The 16,893-nt window shown below is 38.7% G+C and overlaps 2 protein-coding genes across 4 annotated transcripts in view; one reads left to right on the top strand and one right to left on the bottom strand.

Annotated features, from left to right (window-relative positions):
* Nucleotides 1-5,109, top strand: part of MFSD1 (major facilitator superfamily domain containing 1) — a 20,484-nt gene extending 15,375 nt beyond the window's left edge. For 2 of the 3 annotated variants that reach the window (XM_025044243.1, XM_025044244.1), the window contains 3 exons: nucleotides 222-334; nucleotides 1,786-1,833; nucleotides 2,715-2,776. In XM_025044243.1, the coding sequence (XP_024900011.1) occupies nucleotides 222-334; nucleotides 1,786-1,833; nucleotides 2,715-2,776 (223 nt within the window). Of the gene's footprint in view, nucleotides 1-221; nucleotides 335-1,785; nucleotides 1,834-2,714; nucleotides 2,777-3,999 lie in introns of those variants that run through there. The other variant, XM_006908193.3, reaches the window with a different exon arrangement.
* A 9,364-nt stretch (nucleotides 5,110-14,473) lies between these two features.
* LOC102889217 (P2Y purinoceptor 2-like) lies at nucleotides 14,474-15,628 on the bottom strand. The gene has a single exon (XM_025044212.1). The coding sequence runs from the start codon at nucleotides 15,626-15,628 to the stop codon at nucleotides 14,609-14,611; it is 1,020 nt and encodes a 339-aa protein (XP_024899980.1). The 3' UTR covers nucleotides 14,474-14,608.
* Between the last annotated feature and the right edge of the window lie 1,265 nt (nucleotides 15,629-16,893).

Raw genomic sequence — 16,893 nt, 5'->3', positions numbered from 1 at the left:
TTCATACTGCACTTAATAAGGCAAGCTCCCTTATCTTTGAGCATGAAATCTAGTAGAGGAGATGTGGGATAAAAAAAAAATCTTATCAGGTCACCCCTGGTTGAAAACATCTCTTAATACTAACAGTATGTGATTTATAAATACTATTATTTATAGTGAATTATTACTCTGTATGTGAAGACTTAAAATTGAAATGTGTTTTTATATTTCTTGAATTGTAGCATGCAGTCCATTCAGAATCTTGGGTTGGCAGTCATTTCCATCATTGCTGGCATGATACTGGATACTAAGGGATATTTGTTTTTGGAGGTTTTCTTCATTGCCTGTGTTTCTTGTAAGTGTCCCATGTGGCAACATTTATTTAGTTTCTTTTAATATGTAGCAGAATGTGCTTATTTATACTTTTAGTTTTTTGTTGTCATTGTTGTTGTCTTCTCTTTTAAACCAAATTTCTAAGATCTATGTCTTAGATTTGCATAATTCTTAGCCTGTGCATCAATTTCCCAACTGCTGACTTTCCAGTTCCCTGAAGATTCACAGGCATTATTCAGATTTCTATCCTTAAAGGCAGCAGTGGAATCTGTTTTATATTCTATTTTGAATATTTATGTTTTTTAAAAAACATTTTCCCCTTTAAAGTAAAACTGTTGAAGGGTTCTGAGTATGTTCCTGGTGTGAATGTGTGGACATTGATGTGATTTAGGTGTGAATGCTCATAGTTAGATCATTAGACAATTTTAAATTGCTTTTATTCTTAGTCTTTTTAATTTTCACCTGTAATGATTTGTTGGTAAAAAAATAGGAAGCATTGGGAAACTATTGAAAACTAAATTGTGTTCATCTGAAAAAAATTCTCATATATTAAGATGCCTTTTATATTTCAGTAACATATATTTAAAATGTCATACCCCAGAGATGATATTATCAGACTTCATTTTCATTTAGAGGGAATAGTGACTATCTATACTTGAAGTATAATTATACTTTCAGATAATTGCTTATGAATAGCCTAAATACATTTTATTATCATAATTTTAGAAAAAAAATCTCAATTTTAGAAATAAGCACATCAAATTTGAAAACATTGTTTTTAAAAGTGAGTCATATAAGAACTTAAAATACTGGTTCACGAAAGTGCTTTTGTCTTATTTTTGATGCTGCAAATGCGGTTTAATTTCAAGTCGCAGTTCCATACATGTATGGTTCCCAAACTGAACACCATGCCATTTAAAAAAAAAATGTTTGTTGTTCGAGTGTGCCTCTCTTGTTAAAGTACAAAGCCAAGCACCTGACTTTCTGAGGTTTGCTCTGGCTCATGGCTTCGGGGAGTCTAATGACCATGTTCTGATGTTTGTAAAATGGATGTGGTGTTTTCAGACCTAAAACTCCCAAAAGATTACTTTATGGCTCTCTGGAAAAGGTAGACAGTCTAGGGGCTTGCATGAGTTTTTGGTAAGTGCCAGGAAGGACCAGCACTTACAAAGGGAGAGGAAAGAGCAGCGGGGATGACCCATGGGTGGATCAGCCCTTTCTCCTGTGGGGGTCTCAGCTTCTTTGTTTCTGGCTTTGCCATCCCTGGGCTCAGGTAGCCACTGGAGAAAATGGCGTGTAACTTATTTTTAGTGCTTTTTGGAAAATAATGTGAATAGTGTTTTTATTTTTAAATACTAGTTAATAATGATTTATTTGATTTGTCTAAGTTTTACTTTGTAATCGTAATTACATAGGAATCATTGGGAAGAAGTACTTGTTTTTTAAGGGCCCTGTGTTTTTTTTCACTTCCAGTGTCACTCTTAGCTGTGGTCTTACTCTATTTGGTGAATCGTGCTCGAGGTAAATAGAAGTTCAAGTATTTTCTTCTTAAACTATGATGGATCATCTTGTGGGGTCACTGGATTATCTGAGTGCCTCTTAAGAGGCCAGTGCTCTAGTTCATGTATCAGTGACATTCTGTTCATAGCAATGGAAACATTTATTATATAACATATAATTATGTATTCTGGACCTTCATATTTCTTGAAATTGTCATGTTCTTTTTGTTTTGTAATATAAAATTTAAGTTTTGTAATATAAAATTTTGAATGTTCTTATTCTAGCAAAAAATATATTAGCATAAAGAAGCATTTTTAAAATAATTTAAAGCCATTCCTGTATTATTGTTTTATATTTAAAAAGATTTATAGCTGAAACGTGTATTTTGTGATTGCAAGTGCATGATATAGAATGAGAAATTGCAGATTTTTTCCTTTTGCTAATATATACTGCATGCATTTGTGCTTTTTTCTTCATTCTTTCTAAGAGTTTGGTGTTACCTTTATCAGTTTTTCTAACTGGCTTACTCATAAAGGTTATTATGCATTTAGAAGAACGTATACACATGTTTAAATAGCTTTAGGTCATTTCCTTTAATTTCTCTTAATTTTCACTATTACTGAATATTAATATAATGTCCCAATTAACAAAACCTGAAGCAATACATAAGTCCAAACTTAAAAGAATGCTAAAATTAAGGAATGGTTATTTGTCCCATATAAGGATTCTTAAAAAACATTTTTTTCCCCTTGGGAAAGTTCCAGCAGATAAACTATTTCTTTTCATCTTCCATAGCCTTTTCTGTTACTTTAGGGTATTTCAATGCAAGAGTATGTGTGTGCCGTTTGAATTTTACTTACAATAGTTATATTGAAAAGATTCTATGTTCATTTGTGTTTTAGGTGGGAACCTAAATTATTCTGCAAGACAAAGAGAAGAAATAAAACTTTCTCATGCTGAGTAAGTATTAGAAAGAAAAGTTGTCCTTATTTTTAAAATCTTAAACATTAGCATTTTATTTCAAGATATTGGGATTGGATGTTTAAGAAATCATTCTGTTTCTTGATTTTCAAGAGCTAACAATTACCTCCAGAAATGCTGTAACAAAATTCTTGTTTATGTCAGAAAATTTAAAAATTTAAAAATTCATTAAGAGTTAAGATGAAGGGGAAAAAATATTCGGGTTTAAATTGCCTTCTGAGAGAGAGATGTATTTGTAATTTATCAAAGGAAAGGTGTTTGTCCTAAGTTTCTGTGCTAGACTCACCCTTCTAGCTTCTCTGATATTTTGTTTTTCTTAACTAGTTGAGATAATTTTTCATCTTCCCTGACTCATTTGAAACAGGTTAAAGTATATAGTTTGGGATTTAATTTAAATTAAATTTTTCCATGACTGTATATTAAAACATAATAGTGATTATATTTCATGTTATTTCTAATTTTTTAGACATTTAATTTTTTTATTTAAGAATTTATCTTTAAATATATACCATGTAACTAAGTTTTGTAAATTTTGCATAGTTTAAAATCTGCTAGATCAAGGCTTGTTTCATGGGTGATGCTTGGCCATCTCAGATTCCCTTTTAACGTAATAATTCAACTTCTAGAAATATATTTTAAGAAAATAATCAGAAGTGTTACAAGTTTTAAATATCTTTAGACAGTTTTGTTTAATATGTCAGATAATTGGAAACAATGTAAATGTCCCAAAGTAGGGAAATGATTAAATATGTTATGACACATCTATATATTTTAAAAATTATTTTTTAGAAGGATTTTTAAAATCAAAGATATGTAACATGCCATATATTATGAAAGCAAAAGACAAAAATGTAGATATATTCTAATTTAATTTAAAAAATGTATGCAGGCATGTGTATTTCTTAAACCTATTTATTACTTGTACATAATAGAAAAAATACTAAAAGAAAAACCCCTAAATGTTAACAATTCCATTTAAATAGTATGGTTACAGGACTTTTTTCTTTGCTTTTCTATATTTTCCACATTTTCTACATCGTTGCTTTTATGATCAAGAGAATTTAAAAGATTATTCAGCAAAACGTGTAACTTCTAATACTTGGCACTACATGTTTTGTAATGCTTATGGTTTTCATTTTGTAAACCAGATGGGCTTTACGTTTTTTTCCTCCTCTTTTTCATAATTTATTGCATTGTGTTTTGCAGATGAGAAGTTTAAAGGACTGTCATGAGAATGAGCTGCACATATCATTGGTTTGAAAACCTCCATTTATTAAAATTTTTTTTTTAATCTAGAGTATAGTCATTAGGAAAAACTGGTCTGGAAATACACCTATTTCAAAGTATGTTCGTGAGGACTATTTTATTCTCTGTCTTTTGTGTGTTGCTGAAGAATTCTTTAGAATAGGCTAATCAACAATGAAGTTTAGAAAATTGCTCTGGAACAAGCAGGTGAACTTCAGTAAGGACAGTAAATAATAGAAATCATTGGATCTCGTATTGAGATCATTTTCACAAAGTAAATCTTAGGGATATGACCTTTTCATCTTAAAGCAAAAAAAAATTTTTAAAGCTTTTTGAGGGAGTAGAGGGATGTTTCACACAGAATAAACTATGGCATTTTAATAGGCATTCCCTTTTATGATAGGGAATGTTTACAAGTTATTTTTATGAAGTCTCTTCATTTTCGCAAGTAGCAGATTGTATTCTGCTCCTTTAGTTATGAGAGGCTGCTGAGCAGTGACCCTTTTGAGCTTTATCTCTCCAGTGCTGAGCACCTTAATCACTTGGGAACATGATTTTGTGGTACAAACATTCTGTACAGTTTTTTTTTATAGTTAATTATTTTAAAATGTCCTTTAAAGTATGATAATTGCATATCTACATGGATAAATAAAAACACTGTAAAAGAAATAATGTCTTCTAACTTTTAAATTTTGAAAAAATTCTTAAAACTCTAACTTTAACTCTTATTTATGTGGCAGATTATAAGAAAATCTGTGTTGGAATAAAGAAAATTTGCCTAATTATAGTCATTGAAAGATTATGGGATTAGCTTTTTCTCCAAATAAAATAAATAAAATACAGATGTGAAATTTCTCTGACAGACTTAAAACACTTTTTAATTGACTCAGTCTTAGCATATTCAAGTCAAGGAATTTTTCATATGTTTTACTCTCTGTGGGTGTGCAGATATTTTAGACAACTATTAAACTAATGAATTAGCCAATTGTATTGTTTCAAGTACATGGCCTAACACTGTATGTTTAAAAGTTCTGGAACACATTAAATTAAAGATGCATATTTTTTATTCAAGATAAGTTTATTTTTCTGATTTATAGTTTATCGTGTCATTTTTCATTTGTTAGCTCTTTAGGCTTTGAAGGCAGCATGACTTTTAATGGCTGTCGAATGTTGGCCTCACCAGTTGAGGAGAGTGCAGGATGTCCACTGCCGGAGGACTTGTGTGGTCTGGCCCTTGCCTTAATCTTTCCTCTACCTCTGTGCTCCAGTTGCATTGAGCTGCTTAGATTTTTTTCAAATGGGTCATGTTCCTTCCCTTCCTGGGGGGCTTTGTCCACCCTGATCCCTTTGCTTAAAACATATTACCCAGGATGCTCTGCAACCTGGTTTCACCTGATTTCCAATAGGAAACCTTAGTCCCAGCTCAGAAGCATTATTCCTGTGGAAACTCTTCCAGACCCTTCATGCTATATCAGGTTCTTCTAAAATTCCTGTGATCTTGGAAAAAGCCTATATTTTTCCTTCTTAGCTTACCTCTACTTGTATTGAAGAATTTGTGGTGGTATGGGTTTCTGTCTCTTTAGATTATAAATTCCTTGAGGGCAAGGACTGTGTCTGTTATCTTGATTGCGTTGATAGTGCCTAGCACAAAGTAGGCAAAAATAAATATTTTTTGAATGATGCATAAATAAGGAGAATAAGTTAGGTTAACTTTTCGAAGGATAAATTGGCAGTATAAATAACAAGACCTAAAAGACTGGGCCACATGCCTTTTGGCATAGCAATTGAATTTCTAATTTATCCTAAGGAAACCATTAGACATATAATACATAAATATACTTAAGGAAGTCTCTTCATTGCAAGATTGCTTGTAATAGCCTGAAGTGGGAAGACATCCACGTTTATAAGAATACTCCTATTTGTTAAGTATATTTGTTAAGTATATCGTACCATGTGCTTATAGTGAAATATTAAGCAGTCATTAAATGGTTTCATTAGAGAGCATACTGACATGGAACAATGGCATTATGCAGAAGATTCAGAGTGCTGCTGCTATTTTTGTGAAAACGCAAACATGTCTGAAGGATAGGTACATAAATATCTGGGTGAAGACTTTCTTTTGGCTTATTTATATTTTCTAATTTTTCAACAATAAATACTGTGTAATAAAAGTTAAAAAAACACAGAGAAGGAAATTCAACACAAATTTGAATGCTACTGTTTGAAGAAAATGGTATTAGGGTTCAGAAGGGAGGTAGTAATAGGTGTTTTTTTCCAAAGAACTTTGGGGATGTAGGTGGGAGTTAAACAAGGCCTGGAGTTAGAAATGGAATTTGCATTGACAGGAAGAAACTTGCATGTGAGGGGAACCATAGGAGAGAAAACAATAGAGAATGGGGTATGGGCTAAATGAAATAAGGCACTTATTTTTTGGTTTCAGTGATAGCAAAGAACAGCTTTAAATTGTCCTTGATTTCTGGAATACCTCCACCTCAGCCTCACACCACTTGGCTTCTTCCCTTTGCTTGTTCTTGGAGTGCCCTCCTGGGGGTGGAGGGGGTGGCAGGGGTGGTTGAGCTTAGACTCTGAGCAGGGATTTGCTGCCTAGAGGTTGATGGGGGAAAACTTTGATGTTTTTAAAGAAATACTGAAAAGTTTTTGATCATGCATGCAGGCCAGACAGCCAAACTTATTACGCATTTATTACCACTTAATTCCCTGAGGTGTTCACGTGTATGGTCATTACTCAAGTGATGGGTCTTCTCCCTGGTAGGTCTTTATTGGCCCTACCAATAAAGCTGTTCTTTGCTACCACTGAGACCAACATCATGGCAGCTTCCCTGATAAGCTTACTCTGCTCCCTAAACTGATTTCCCCCATAGGTTTGACTGCAGGTCAGTTGCGTAATGAAAATCACTGGACCTATGAGCCATTCACTTTGGGATTAATGTGTGCTTTGCAGGAGTTTGTCTTTTTTGTCTTTTTGAAGAAGATCACCTCCCGTGCTTGTCTCGTGAGTTTTACTAGGTAGTAGCTTTCTGTGCTTCCATTTCCTGATTAACAATGGAATATCACTAGAGTTCCTTTTAACACTCACTTTCTTAGTTTATGAAACATAAAGATATGGTTAATTACCATATGTTAGATGTGTAGTCATTAATGGATGACCTAAAACATTGTCTAGAGAAATATCTATCCATTCCTTGCATTTAGTGGATTAGTTGATATATTGGACAATATGGACCCTCCTAGGATTGCATTCAGATTCCTTTGGGTTCTCTGGCAAGTAAATGAAGCATGCCCAGAAATTTCTAGGATAACAATGGATTGTTCATAAATAGCTGAAAGTATGGGGCTGGTGACACTTTCAAGCTTCTTGCAAGGCTCATCCCACTGCTCCTCCCTCCCGCGCCCCCTCACCCCCGCCAATATTGAGGCTTATTCAATTTTCCAAGGAAAATATTATTTTGGGGTTCTATGTCTTACTGCTTTCAGGTAGTTTTTGACCTTTCAAAGCAGACCCTATCTGCCCTGGGGAAGAGGTAAATAAAAGTGTTAGGACAAAAGGCAAATCCTTCTCCCTCCTCCCCACCCCAACAGAGTCCCGATTTCAGAGGGTATAGTGGACAGGAGATGGACAGTCAATGGAGTGAGGTGGGAGGAGGATGAGAGAGGAGAGAGGCTAGCTTTGAGCTGGCAGCAGTGGACCTGGGGGAGCTGGGATGAGAGAAACAGCTGGAAGAACGGCCTTAATTAGCAACAAGAAGCCTGGGCTGAGACATGGAGGTAGTGAAAAGGGCCTGGAGAGAGGTCATCTCAGATTTTAGAGTCATTGCTCATGAAATGGAGAGTCGCAGAAATATGTGTCCTCTTTGGGTTCCTTTGGGGTCCGTGGAGGTGGAGTCCAGACTTGGCGGATGGAAGAGCCAGGGGAATGAGCCTAAGAGGACAGGCATATATAACGGACATTTAAAATGTGTTCTGTGGTTCTATAGTCCTGTGAATTTTAGTAGATGATAGATTTGCGTTCTGGCTATCACAACCGGGATATAGAACAAACAGTTCCTTATTGAATATTTCAAAGGGAAAATACTGTAATATTTTAAGATAACGTATATATGTGCTCCCTTTAAGAGTTATTTCAGTTTGGGTTTATTTTCCAGCACTTGGATTTTTAAAATGCATTTCTAATCTGATGACAAAATATGTATAGTTTTTGTGATGCCATTACTTTAACAATTCTGAAATTGGGATATATCTTATCTTTGACCGCATCTTGCTATTCAAAAAATATGGTAGTGGGGAGGACCAAGCATAATGCTGTAACGATGATAATGTAGGATGTGCACAGATTTCTATGTCATCCTTTGTTTCTGGCATCATAGAACCTAAGGCTCTTTAGCAAAGGGGGTGGTTTGGAGATGTGGAAAATGTGGACCACCTTCCTCAAGAGTCGCATATGTGAGTTGGGGAAATGGACAGAGAACCAGTAACCCTGGGATTGTGATACAGTGTGATGAGCACTGTCACAGAGCAACGGCTAATGAGGTTCAGAGAACCTACAGTATGCCTAAGATTCCCAGAGGACATAGTCTTTGAGCTGCATTATAAAGGATGAGTAGGTCGACTCACCTAAACAGAGCAGGGATGGGGTGAGAGTAGGGAGGACAAGAGGTCCCAGAGCTAATCCTGAGAGAGCCTGCTAAGTTAATGCAGGTGGAGTGAAGGGGGCACGTGGAGAGTGTAGGTTTTAAGCTTTGATATGAGGCAGATCGCTGAGGGCCTTTCATTCCATGTTTATCATTTTGATCTTAATCCTGAAGGCAAATGGGAGCTTTTGGAAGATTTTTTTGTTGGGGACTAAGATGGGATTTACATTTAGAAAGATGACCCCAAAAGCAGAAGGAAAGGGATGAATTGGAGGTTAAGGGGAACAAATCTGGAGTAAGGAGAACAGTTTGTAGGTGGGAGCAGTGAAGCTCGAGAGAGATGATGGGAGTTTGAACTCACGCAGTGAAGATGGAAAGGAAAGGACAAGTTCCAATGACGCTCGAGAGGTTGAACTGACAATGTGATCATGACAATGTGAGGTTGGAGGAGAGGCCGAAAGTAAGGGTGACTCTCAGATTTCTGGCTTGGATGGATTGTAGTTCAATTTAACCAGAAAGAGCAGATTTCAGAGGAAAATGATTTCAGTTTTGGTTTCATGGAGCTTGCAGTGCCTGAGGGACTGTTGTGTGGACAGAAGCATAGGTTTGAAATAGGAGAGAGGATTTCCAGGCCATCGGTAGGGCTCTCAGGGAGTCAGTGAGATTGCCCAGGAAGAGAGTAGGAATGAGGGGAGAAGAGTGCTGAGGACAGTGTCCTAAGGCTCACCCACCCGCACAGGGTGAGAGCAGGACGAGGTGCGGAGAGAAGCAAGAGAGAGGGTGCGTTCTGTGGAAGCAGAGGAGAATTTGAGAAGGGCATGGGTGACAGTGGCAGTTGCCCTGAAATCTTAAACAGGATAGGGCCTGTAAGTATCCATTCATTTTATAATTGGCAAGTCATTGATGCATCCCAATTTCAGTAGGATGCGCAGCAGCCAGCTCGGGATGACTTGGGATAAATCCAAGGTAGAAATTGCAATACAAAGTGTAACCTATTCTTGCAAGAAACTAGGCTAAAAAAAAAGATCAGAGGGATTCTTCAGTGGCTTTTTCTTTGTTGGGTTAATGCTTTATAAAGATCTCGTTAATGTGTTTTTCTACTTGTAGAGTGGAACATTCTCAGATTCTGCTGTTCTTTAATTTTCTTGGAGTGGCGCTTTTTGCTTTTTGTTCATGATTTAACCACTATAAAAATGCCCAGTTATAGCTTGTTGCAAGAACATAAGTTCTGCTCTTATCATGGAATTCTTCTTCGGGTTATTATCTTTGTAGTTGTTTGGTACATAAAAAAAAAAAGACCTCAACAAAAAGTTGAGACATAGAAATACTAAAGAGATTTGGCCTGTTTACAAGAAAGTAAAAGATAATGAGAATACACAACTTTATAAGCTTAGCTTATGCTTAATTGCAAATTACTTCGTAAAACATTTCCCCTCTTTATTGTCTTTGAAATGTGGGCTAAAAAGTGAGAATGCTTACAGGTATTGTGTGTCCTAGAACTGCATTGAATTGGAGTTCAGTGTTAGAACAAATAAATCCCAAGCAACTTGTCATTTTGTTTTATAGGCACACATTCATGAATGGATTTAGGCAGTAATTCCAGAAAAGCATACATAGGAGAATCATTTGCTGTATATTCATTTGTTCCACAAAAATTTAGTGAGTACCCATATGTTCAAGCCTCTGCTGGATTCTTTGGGAGTGTGTGGTAAGAGGCTTTAAATAAGGCCGCTCACACTTGGTAGAAGGGGGGATGTCCTCTAAGAGGTGTGGATGATGGGTCAGAGAAGAGAAAGGGCCTTCTGATGGGTGATCAGAGGAGGTGTCTTAGAAGAGGTGGCATTTGAGTTGTTTGCTGAAAGACAACTGTTCATTCTCTTTGACTAGTCTTTTTGATATTAGTTTCTTTGATTAGTCTATTGCATTCTCCTTGACTACTTTCTTGGAACTGTTCCCTCATTTGATTTCCCAGTGCTTTATTATCTAGCACCACCTCCTCTCTCTGTCATAATTTTATGTGATTCCTGTATCTCCTAGGTCCTCTGTTCTTTCTTTCCCCTTCTTCCTCAGCGATATCATTTCCATTTCAGCTTTGACTGTTTGCCTGGACAGATAACTCTAAACCCAGAGCTTGAGCCTAAGCTGTCTCTGATCTTCCATTTTCTACATTTTCAATTTGTCTCACTAGCAGCTCACATTGAACTTGTCTGAGTCTGAACTCTCCTCCTGTAATGCACAGCCTTGTTTCCTCTCTCCCTCCCTTTTCTTTCCCCAGTGACAGTTGAGCGCCTACTATGTGCTAGGTTCTAGTTCTGGTTCCTTAGACTTGGAACCAGTGTTTCCCTTACCACTCGTGTCTAAACAATCATTGTGCTTTTCTTCATTCTGTCCAATATATTTTAAAATCTTGTTTGTTCTATTCATGCCCATTCTCTGTATGTTTGGATTACTATAGTGGTCTTCTAAATGTTGGTCACCTTCCTCTGCCTCCATTATCAGCATCACCATTGCTTATTGAGTGTCTGTCATGTTCACAGTGTTGCTAGGATGCCATGTTCTGTAGATTGAAAGATCAAATAGTGGGAGAGATAAAACAGACTGAGATGATAAAGGGTCCCATCATCAGCTCCAGGGTGGTAAGCCCAGTGGATGAATCAGCAATGCAAAGTGAGATAGGAAGTAGATGGAGGAAGTAGAACTCATGCTCTGGGAAGATGAGCACTTAAGCATTTGGAGAAGGTTTTTGTTGTTGTTGTTGTTTGTTTTTGTTTGTTTTTGTGGGGTTGGGAGGCGTTGAATGGTGGATGGCAGCCCTATGGCAAACATGGGGGGCGGGGAAGTGGAGATCCACAGAGAATGGTAGGAGGCCTGTGAGTTGAAAAGTTCAGTTGAGACTAGACTGTGATGGCTCTTCTATGCCAGCAGGAGAAATCTGAGCCTTATTGAGTAGAAATGATGATATAGGAAGAAAACTGACAAAAATGCTGTTTTAAAGAAAATCTGAAGGTGTTATTAGGATGTCTTTGAAAGAAAGGGAGACCAATTAGGAGACCTTGAAGAAGTTTGCTTTTTATTTTTTCTAAATTGTAGAAAATGGGGGGGCCTTCAGATTAAGTTTCTAAGTCACAGCTTTGATCATATCACTGTCCTGCTCAAATGCCCTTGGTGGTTCCCTGTGCCTTGAGGAGTGCTGCTTTCCCTGGCCTTGGGGTGCCCACCCTTCTAGCACTGTCTCTACCCGCTACCTTCAGGAACCAACCATTGGCTCTCACAAAAATTTTACATTTTCTCCACTGCTTGGGGAATCCTAATAATTGACATTTGCCTAGCCTTCAGCAGACTCATAACTCTTTTCATGAGTCTCTCAGCTGAAAGTGCCCTCACTCCCTCCACCCCCACCCCTGAAACTTCCTTAATACTTATGTCTGTGTTGTTCATTTGGATTAATCAATGACTGACATGATTTCTTCCGTAGCTGATGAAATTGTTAATTAGTGCACATATTATTGTTTGTACATATATTTTTATTTTGTTTCTCCAACAGTCTAACCTCCTGAAGGGCTGGCACCAGGCTTGATATTTTTGTAGGAGGCTATAGCCGTTACATTTCATCAAGTACTACCCCATTTACAGTATTTTGTACATGATAGCATTCTCTGACTTTTGATTTTATTTTAACCTGACCAAACAACCAGGAAGATTATGCAATGCTTAGGGCCCAGGGTGATAACGTATTTGGAGATGCCCACTTTCGCTAGGATGGTGGGCATTGCCCAGGTATTTTCAAGAAGAACTTTTGCTACTTTTAGTCTACTTGTTCCTTTCTGTTGGTGAGTTTTCAATAACTACGAGAGAGACAGATATATTTTCCTGATTTATGTTCAGCAGTGGGTCCTTTTCCCCAAAGGGAATAGTCTGGTTCGTTTCTTATGTCTTGAGATAACTGTCCCTGAAAACCAGAATACAATGTCAATTAAATTACCTTTTTTGATCCCAACTATCCAGAAATAAGTTAAAAACGGATACTTATACTTCACTGTCAAGAAGGTCAAAAGACTTTGCTGAAGCTAAATTAGCATTATATGGATCAGAAAAGTCCATATAACAGAGACTAAAGACTGGAAAACTTTGGCAGGGGTGTAAAGCACTTTCTTTTAAGGTAAATTCAATGCATCGCGAGGATTCTAGGTAAGTTTTCTTCCCACCACCAGGGCTGGCAGGCTGCTGGGCATTACAAGTAATGGCTGCGTGAGATGTGGGTTGTGGGATGGCTTTCAGCTTTTTGCGGGGAGCTTGGTACACCAGGTCACCAGTGATGTTAACCTTTATTAATTTCTAAGGGACTGTAAGTTGGCTGAATCTTCCCTGTGTGTTATGCAAAGAAAGAGACTAAAATTAATAAGATAAGCAAGTAAGCTGATAGAATGTTCAAAAGAGCAAGCAGTTTTAAGCTCTCAGCTGCTGTAGAAGCACTTACTTATGTGGAAACAGCTGACCTGCTAATTAGAAAACATCCTTGCCTATTCATTAAACTAATTATGCTAAGGAATTCTGCTAGGCAACACTTGGTCTAGTTCTAATTATTGTGTGCCCTTGGAAGCAATAAACTGTATTTTTAGAGTAAAAATTTATAATTTAGACACATACATGGTTTATTCAGACATTTCCTGTAATTAGATTGGGATAGTAATGAGGGGTTCCACTTCGGTTTATGAAAAAGGCTTGTCTACCTCTTCATAGACTGTAATGAATTATACAATAATGTATGTTTAAATCTGAGAACTCCTTAAAGATCGTGATTCTTTAAGTATGAGAGCTTTTTCTTTTTTTAAGGTTATCTTTTTGGATTACCTTGGATTATGTATATATATATATGTGTGTGTGTGTATATATTTAGTGAATGAACATATTATGACTTAAGACCATGATAAAACTGTTCTTTTTGTCATAAACTGGGACAGCATGTGGTCATCGTTCATGTAGTCACTTTAGCCTGTATCTCCCACTTTATCTCTCAGAGCTTTTTCTCACCTTAACCAGAACACTGGTTGAGACGTGCAGTAGAAGATGCCCGTGGTCTGCAGATAGTAGCGGTCATGTAAACAAGTGAGCTGGTGCTGTCAAAGGAAACTTGGCCATGGCTCTTGACCAGCCTTTAGATGGGGCCATATGCTTCAGTCTCAGGAGTACATACCTCAGAGATCAGTTCCTGGGTTCAAAACTTCTGTCCAACACTAAGCTCTGAGCGTTCTCCAGTTGGGTGACATGGGACGAGTGACTTAAAAGCTCTGTGCTACAATTCCGTTATCTCTGTAAAGGGGCCCAACAGTAGCTCCCACCTCCAAGGGCTGTTAGGATTAAATGAGTTACTCCCTGTGAAATGATCTTATATAGTAAGGAGTTCATTCTCCATTCACTTCATCCATTTAGTCATTCACTCATTCATTCATTCTCTATCTACTGTGCACTCACTATGTTCTGGGCCCTGCTGTGGAGGCTGGCACTAGGAGTACAACAGTGAGACAGGCGAGGTCCCTGTCCTCTAGGAGTCTATATCATAGGGGGCAGAGACAGATGAGAAATAAGTAATCAACAAGTCCAGGTGCTAGTACGTGTTAGACAATAAATAGGGAAGTATAATAGTGACTGGATTTTGAGGAGAGAGTTCAGCATTAGCTATGGTGAGCTGGAGTGGCTTCTGAGTGATGTTTGAGCCAAGACCTGAATGACAGGAGATAAATGTCAACTCCCATTAAAATACCAGTTTTTCTTTGTGTTGGTGGCTCTCTCCAAATTCTTGTTTTAAAAGCTCTTAACATCAATATAAAATCCTTTTTAGCAGGACACCACTAGGACATCTTGAGTCTCTCTCCCACTAGCATGACTGTGTTCAAACAAGTCACTGTCGTTTTCCCTAAACTTCATCTTGCCAGTGCCCAGATCTCCCCACCCCTGGGCCTCTCTCCTTGGGCTCCAGCTGGGTGCTCACCCACATTGTTATGCTTCAGTTTCTGGAAGAGCCTGACTCTGTTGTTCCCAACCAACAGAAAGTATAGGACTGGGTTGAGGCAGCTGCTCATGCTCACCAGAGGCCTCCATATCTTGTAGGCCAAGCTGGCCACCATCAAGAGCTGGCAGTCCTGAGAGGTCAGGAAACGGAGTGTGAAGTAGAAGGAGCGTGTGACATGGAAGGGCACAACGCAGAGGGTGAAGAGGCTGCACACCAGCAGGATGGTCCGGATGGACTTGGCCCGGGCCGCGTTGCTTGTCCTCATGAGGGTGTCCTCTGGAATGGTCAGTCTCCTAACCATCAGTGCATAGCACACCAAGATGACAAAGGAGGGGAGGACAAAGCCGGACAACGTCAGAACCATGCTGTATGCAAAAAACTGATCAAAATTCTCCGGGCTGGTTGTGTCGTAGCAGATCACCTGACCATCGACGTAGTCTGTGTGGGAGAAACCTAGTGTGGGCAGCAGCTGAAGGACCACCAGGGCCCAGGTGGCAGCTGCACCCAGTAGGGCATGCCGGCGGGTCCGGTAGGGCAGCGAACGCAGGGGGTGGCACACACTCAGGAAGCGATGCACGGAGATGCAGGTCAGCAGCAGGATGCTGCCATAGAGGTTGGTGTAGAACAGGAAGCGCACCAGTCTGCAGAGCAGTTCCCCGAAGGGCCATCTGTCACCCAGGGAGTAGGCGATGATGAGGAATGGCAGCGTCAGCACATAGAGCAGGTCAGCTACCATCAGGTTCACCAGATAGATGGTGGCACAGCCCCAGCGCTTGGTTTGGCACCAGGAGAGCCACAAGACAGTGCTATTCAGGGACAGCCCTAGCACAAAGATGATACTGTAGGTCAGAGAGAGGTAGATTTGCTTGTAGTCCTCCGAGAACTGGCAGAGTCTTTGTTCTTTTGAGGCGTTAGTGTCCAGCTTCTCCATCTCCTAGGAGGCTCCCTCTGGGAGCACAGCTACTCCTGTTTCTGCTTCCCCTGGGAAGAAACAAAATGGACAACAGAGCATTATGACCTCAGCTGGGTGTTAGCCTCTGCCTTGATCTGGTATTCAGTTCTGTATGGTATGTGTGGTTCAGCTCTCTCCCAAAGTCTGGTCAGAGTACTTATTTGGGAGAGACAAGCTCCTGGAAAAAAAGAATTAAACCCAACGGAGGGCACAGCAGTCTTAAACAAGCAGGCTTCTAGACTTACCAGGTCCAAAAGGATGGCCTCACTGACTTGTACACTCTCTGCTCCAGGCTGGGTTGTGATAAGAAGCTCAAGTACCTGGGGTCAGGTAGGTACTGTTGTCATTTAAACAAGGTACACACAACCTCCAGTTGCTATGACTCCTCCTCTGGCTAAAATCCTTTACATAGAGTCAGGAAATCTCCAAGGGGAGATATTCCAACATGAGAAGCTCTTGCATTCCCAGAGGATGATATTGCCCACAATCTGGTCCTAACCTCACATACCATGGTGGAAAAGAAAATCCTCGGTAGATTAGAGAAAACACAGGTTTTGCCTACGGGCTTTGCTGGAGGATTTTAATTTGTATCTCTTTCAGGATTTATTAACTGCGTATTTGAATGCTGAGGCTGATTTGCTTATTAACCATCTCAGCATCCCGAGCAGCCAAGAAAACAAATCTGAGCCATGAAGCCAGGTGCAGCTTCTTCCTTGTTCCCAACCCTGCTGACAAAGCAGATACAATAGACAGATCTATATAGCTGAGAAAGCTGTGTGTGGAGCCTGCAGGTTTTAACAAGGGCAAGAGAGAAAAAAAAATTTTTTTTAATTATTTTAATTGAAGAAATTATTTAAATTTTTCTCCCATCTACCTCCTGAGAAAAATTTAAAATAGGTAATTTTCAGATAATTTGAGTGTTGGCTATAAACTATAACATAGAGCTTTATTCACAACAAATGGAACAGACACCTCATTCAGTCAGTCAACAAACATTTACTGAGCATCTGTTGGGTCAGGCACAAGGAATACAAAGATGAATAAAACAGCCCTTGCTCTCTAGGATCTCACAGTCTGGTGGGGAAGACAGATGCAGATACAGCTAATTGTAATACAATGTGAAAAATGGTCAACAAAATGCTGTGAAAACCAGCAAGATGCATTAGTTCCCCCCTGGGTGTGTGGATTGAAGGCTTCTTAGACTAGGTACCATTTGAGCTGCTTGGGGGAAGAGTAAAGAGGGT

Source organism: Pteropus alecto, unplaced genomic scaffold (assembly GCF_000325575.1).
Source record: "Pteropus alecto unplaced genomic scaffold, ASM32557v1 scaffold81, whole genome shotgun sequence".
NCBI lineage: Eukaryota > Metazoa > Chordata > Mammalia > Chiroptera > Pteropodidae > Pteropus > Pteropus alecto.
This window is presented reverse-complemented; position numbering and strand designations above follow the sequence as displayed.

Bases quoted from the DNA above. Each gene is read 5' to 3' on its own strand.
- LOC102889217 (XM_025044212.1), bottom strand. From the start codon at position 15,628: ATGGAGAAGCTGGACACTAACGCCTCAAAAGAACAAAGACTCTGCCAG.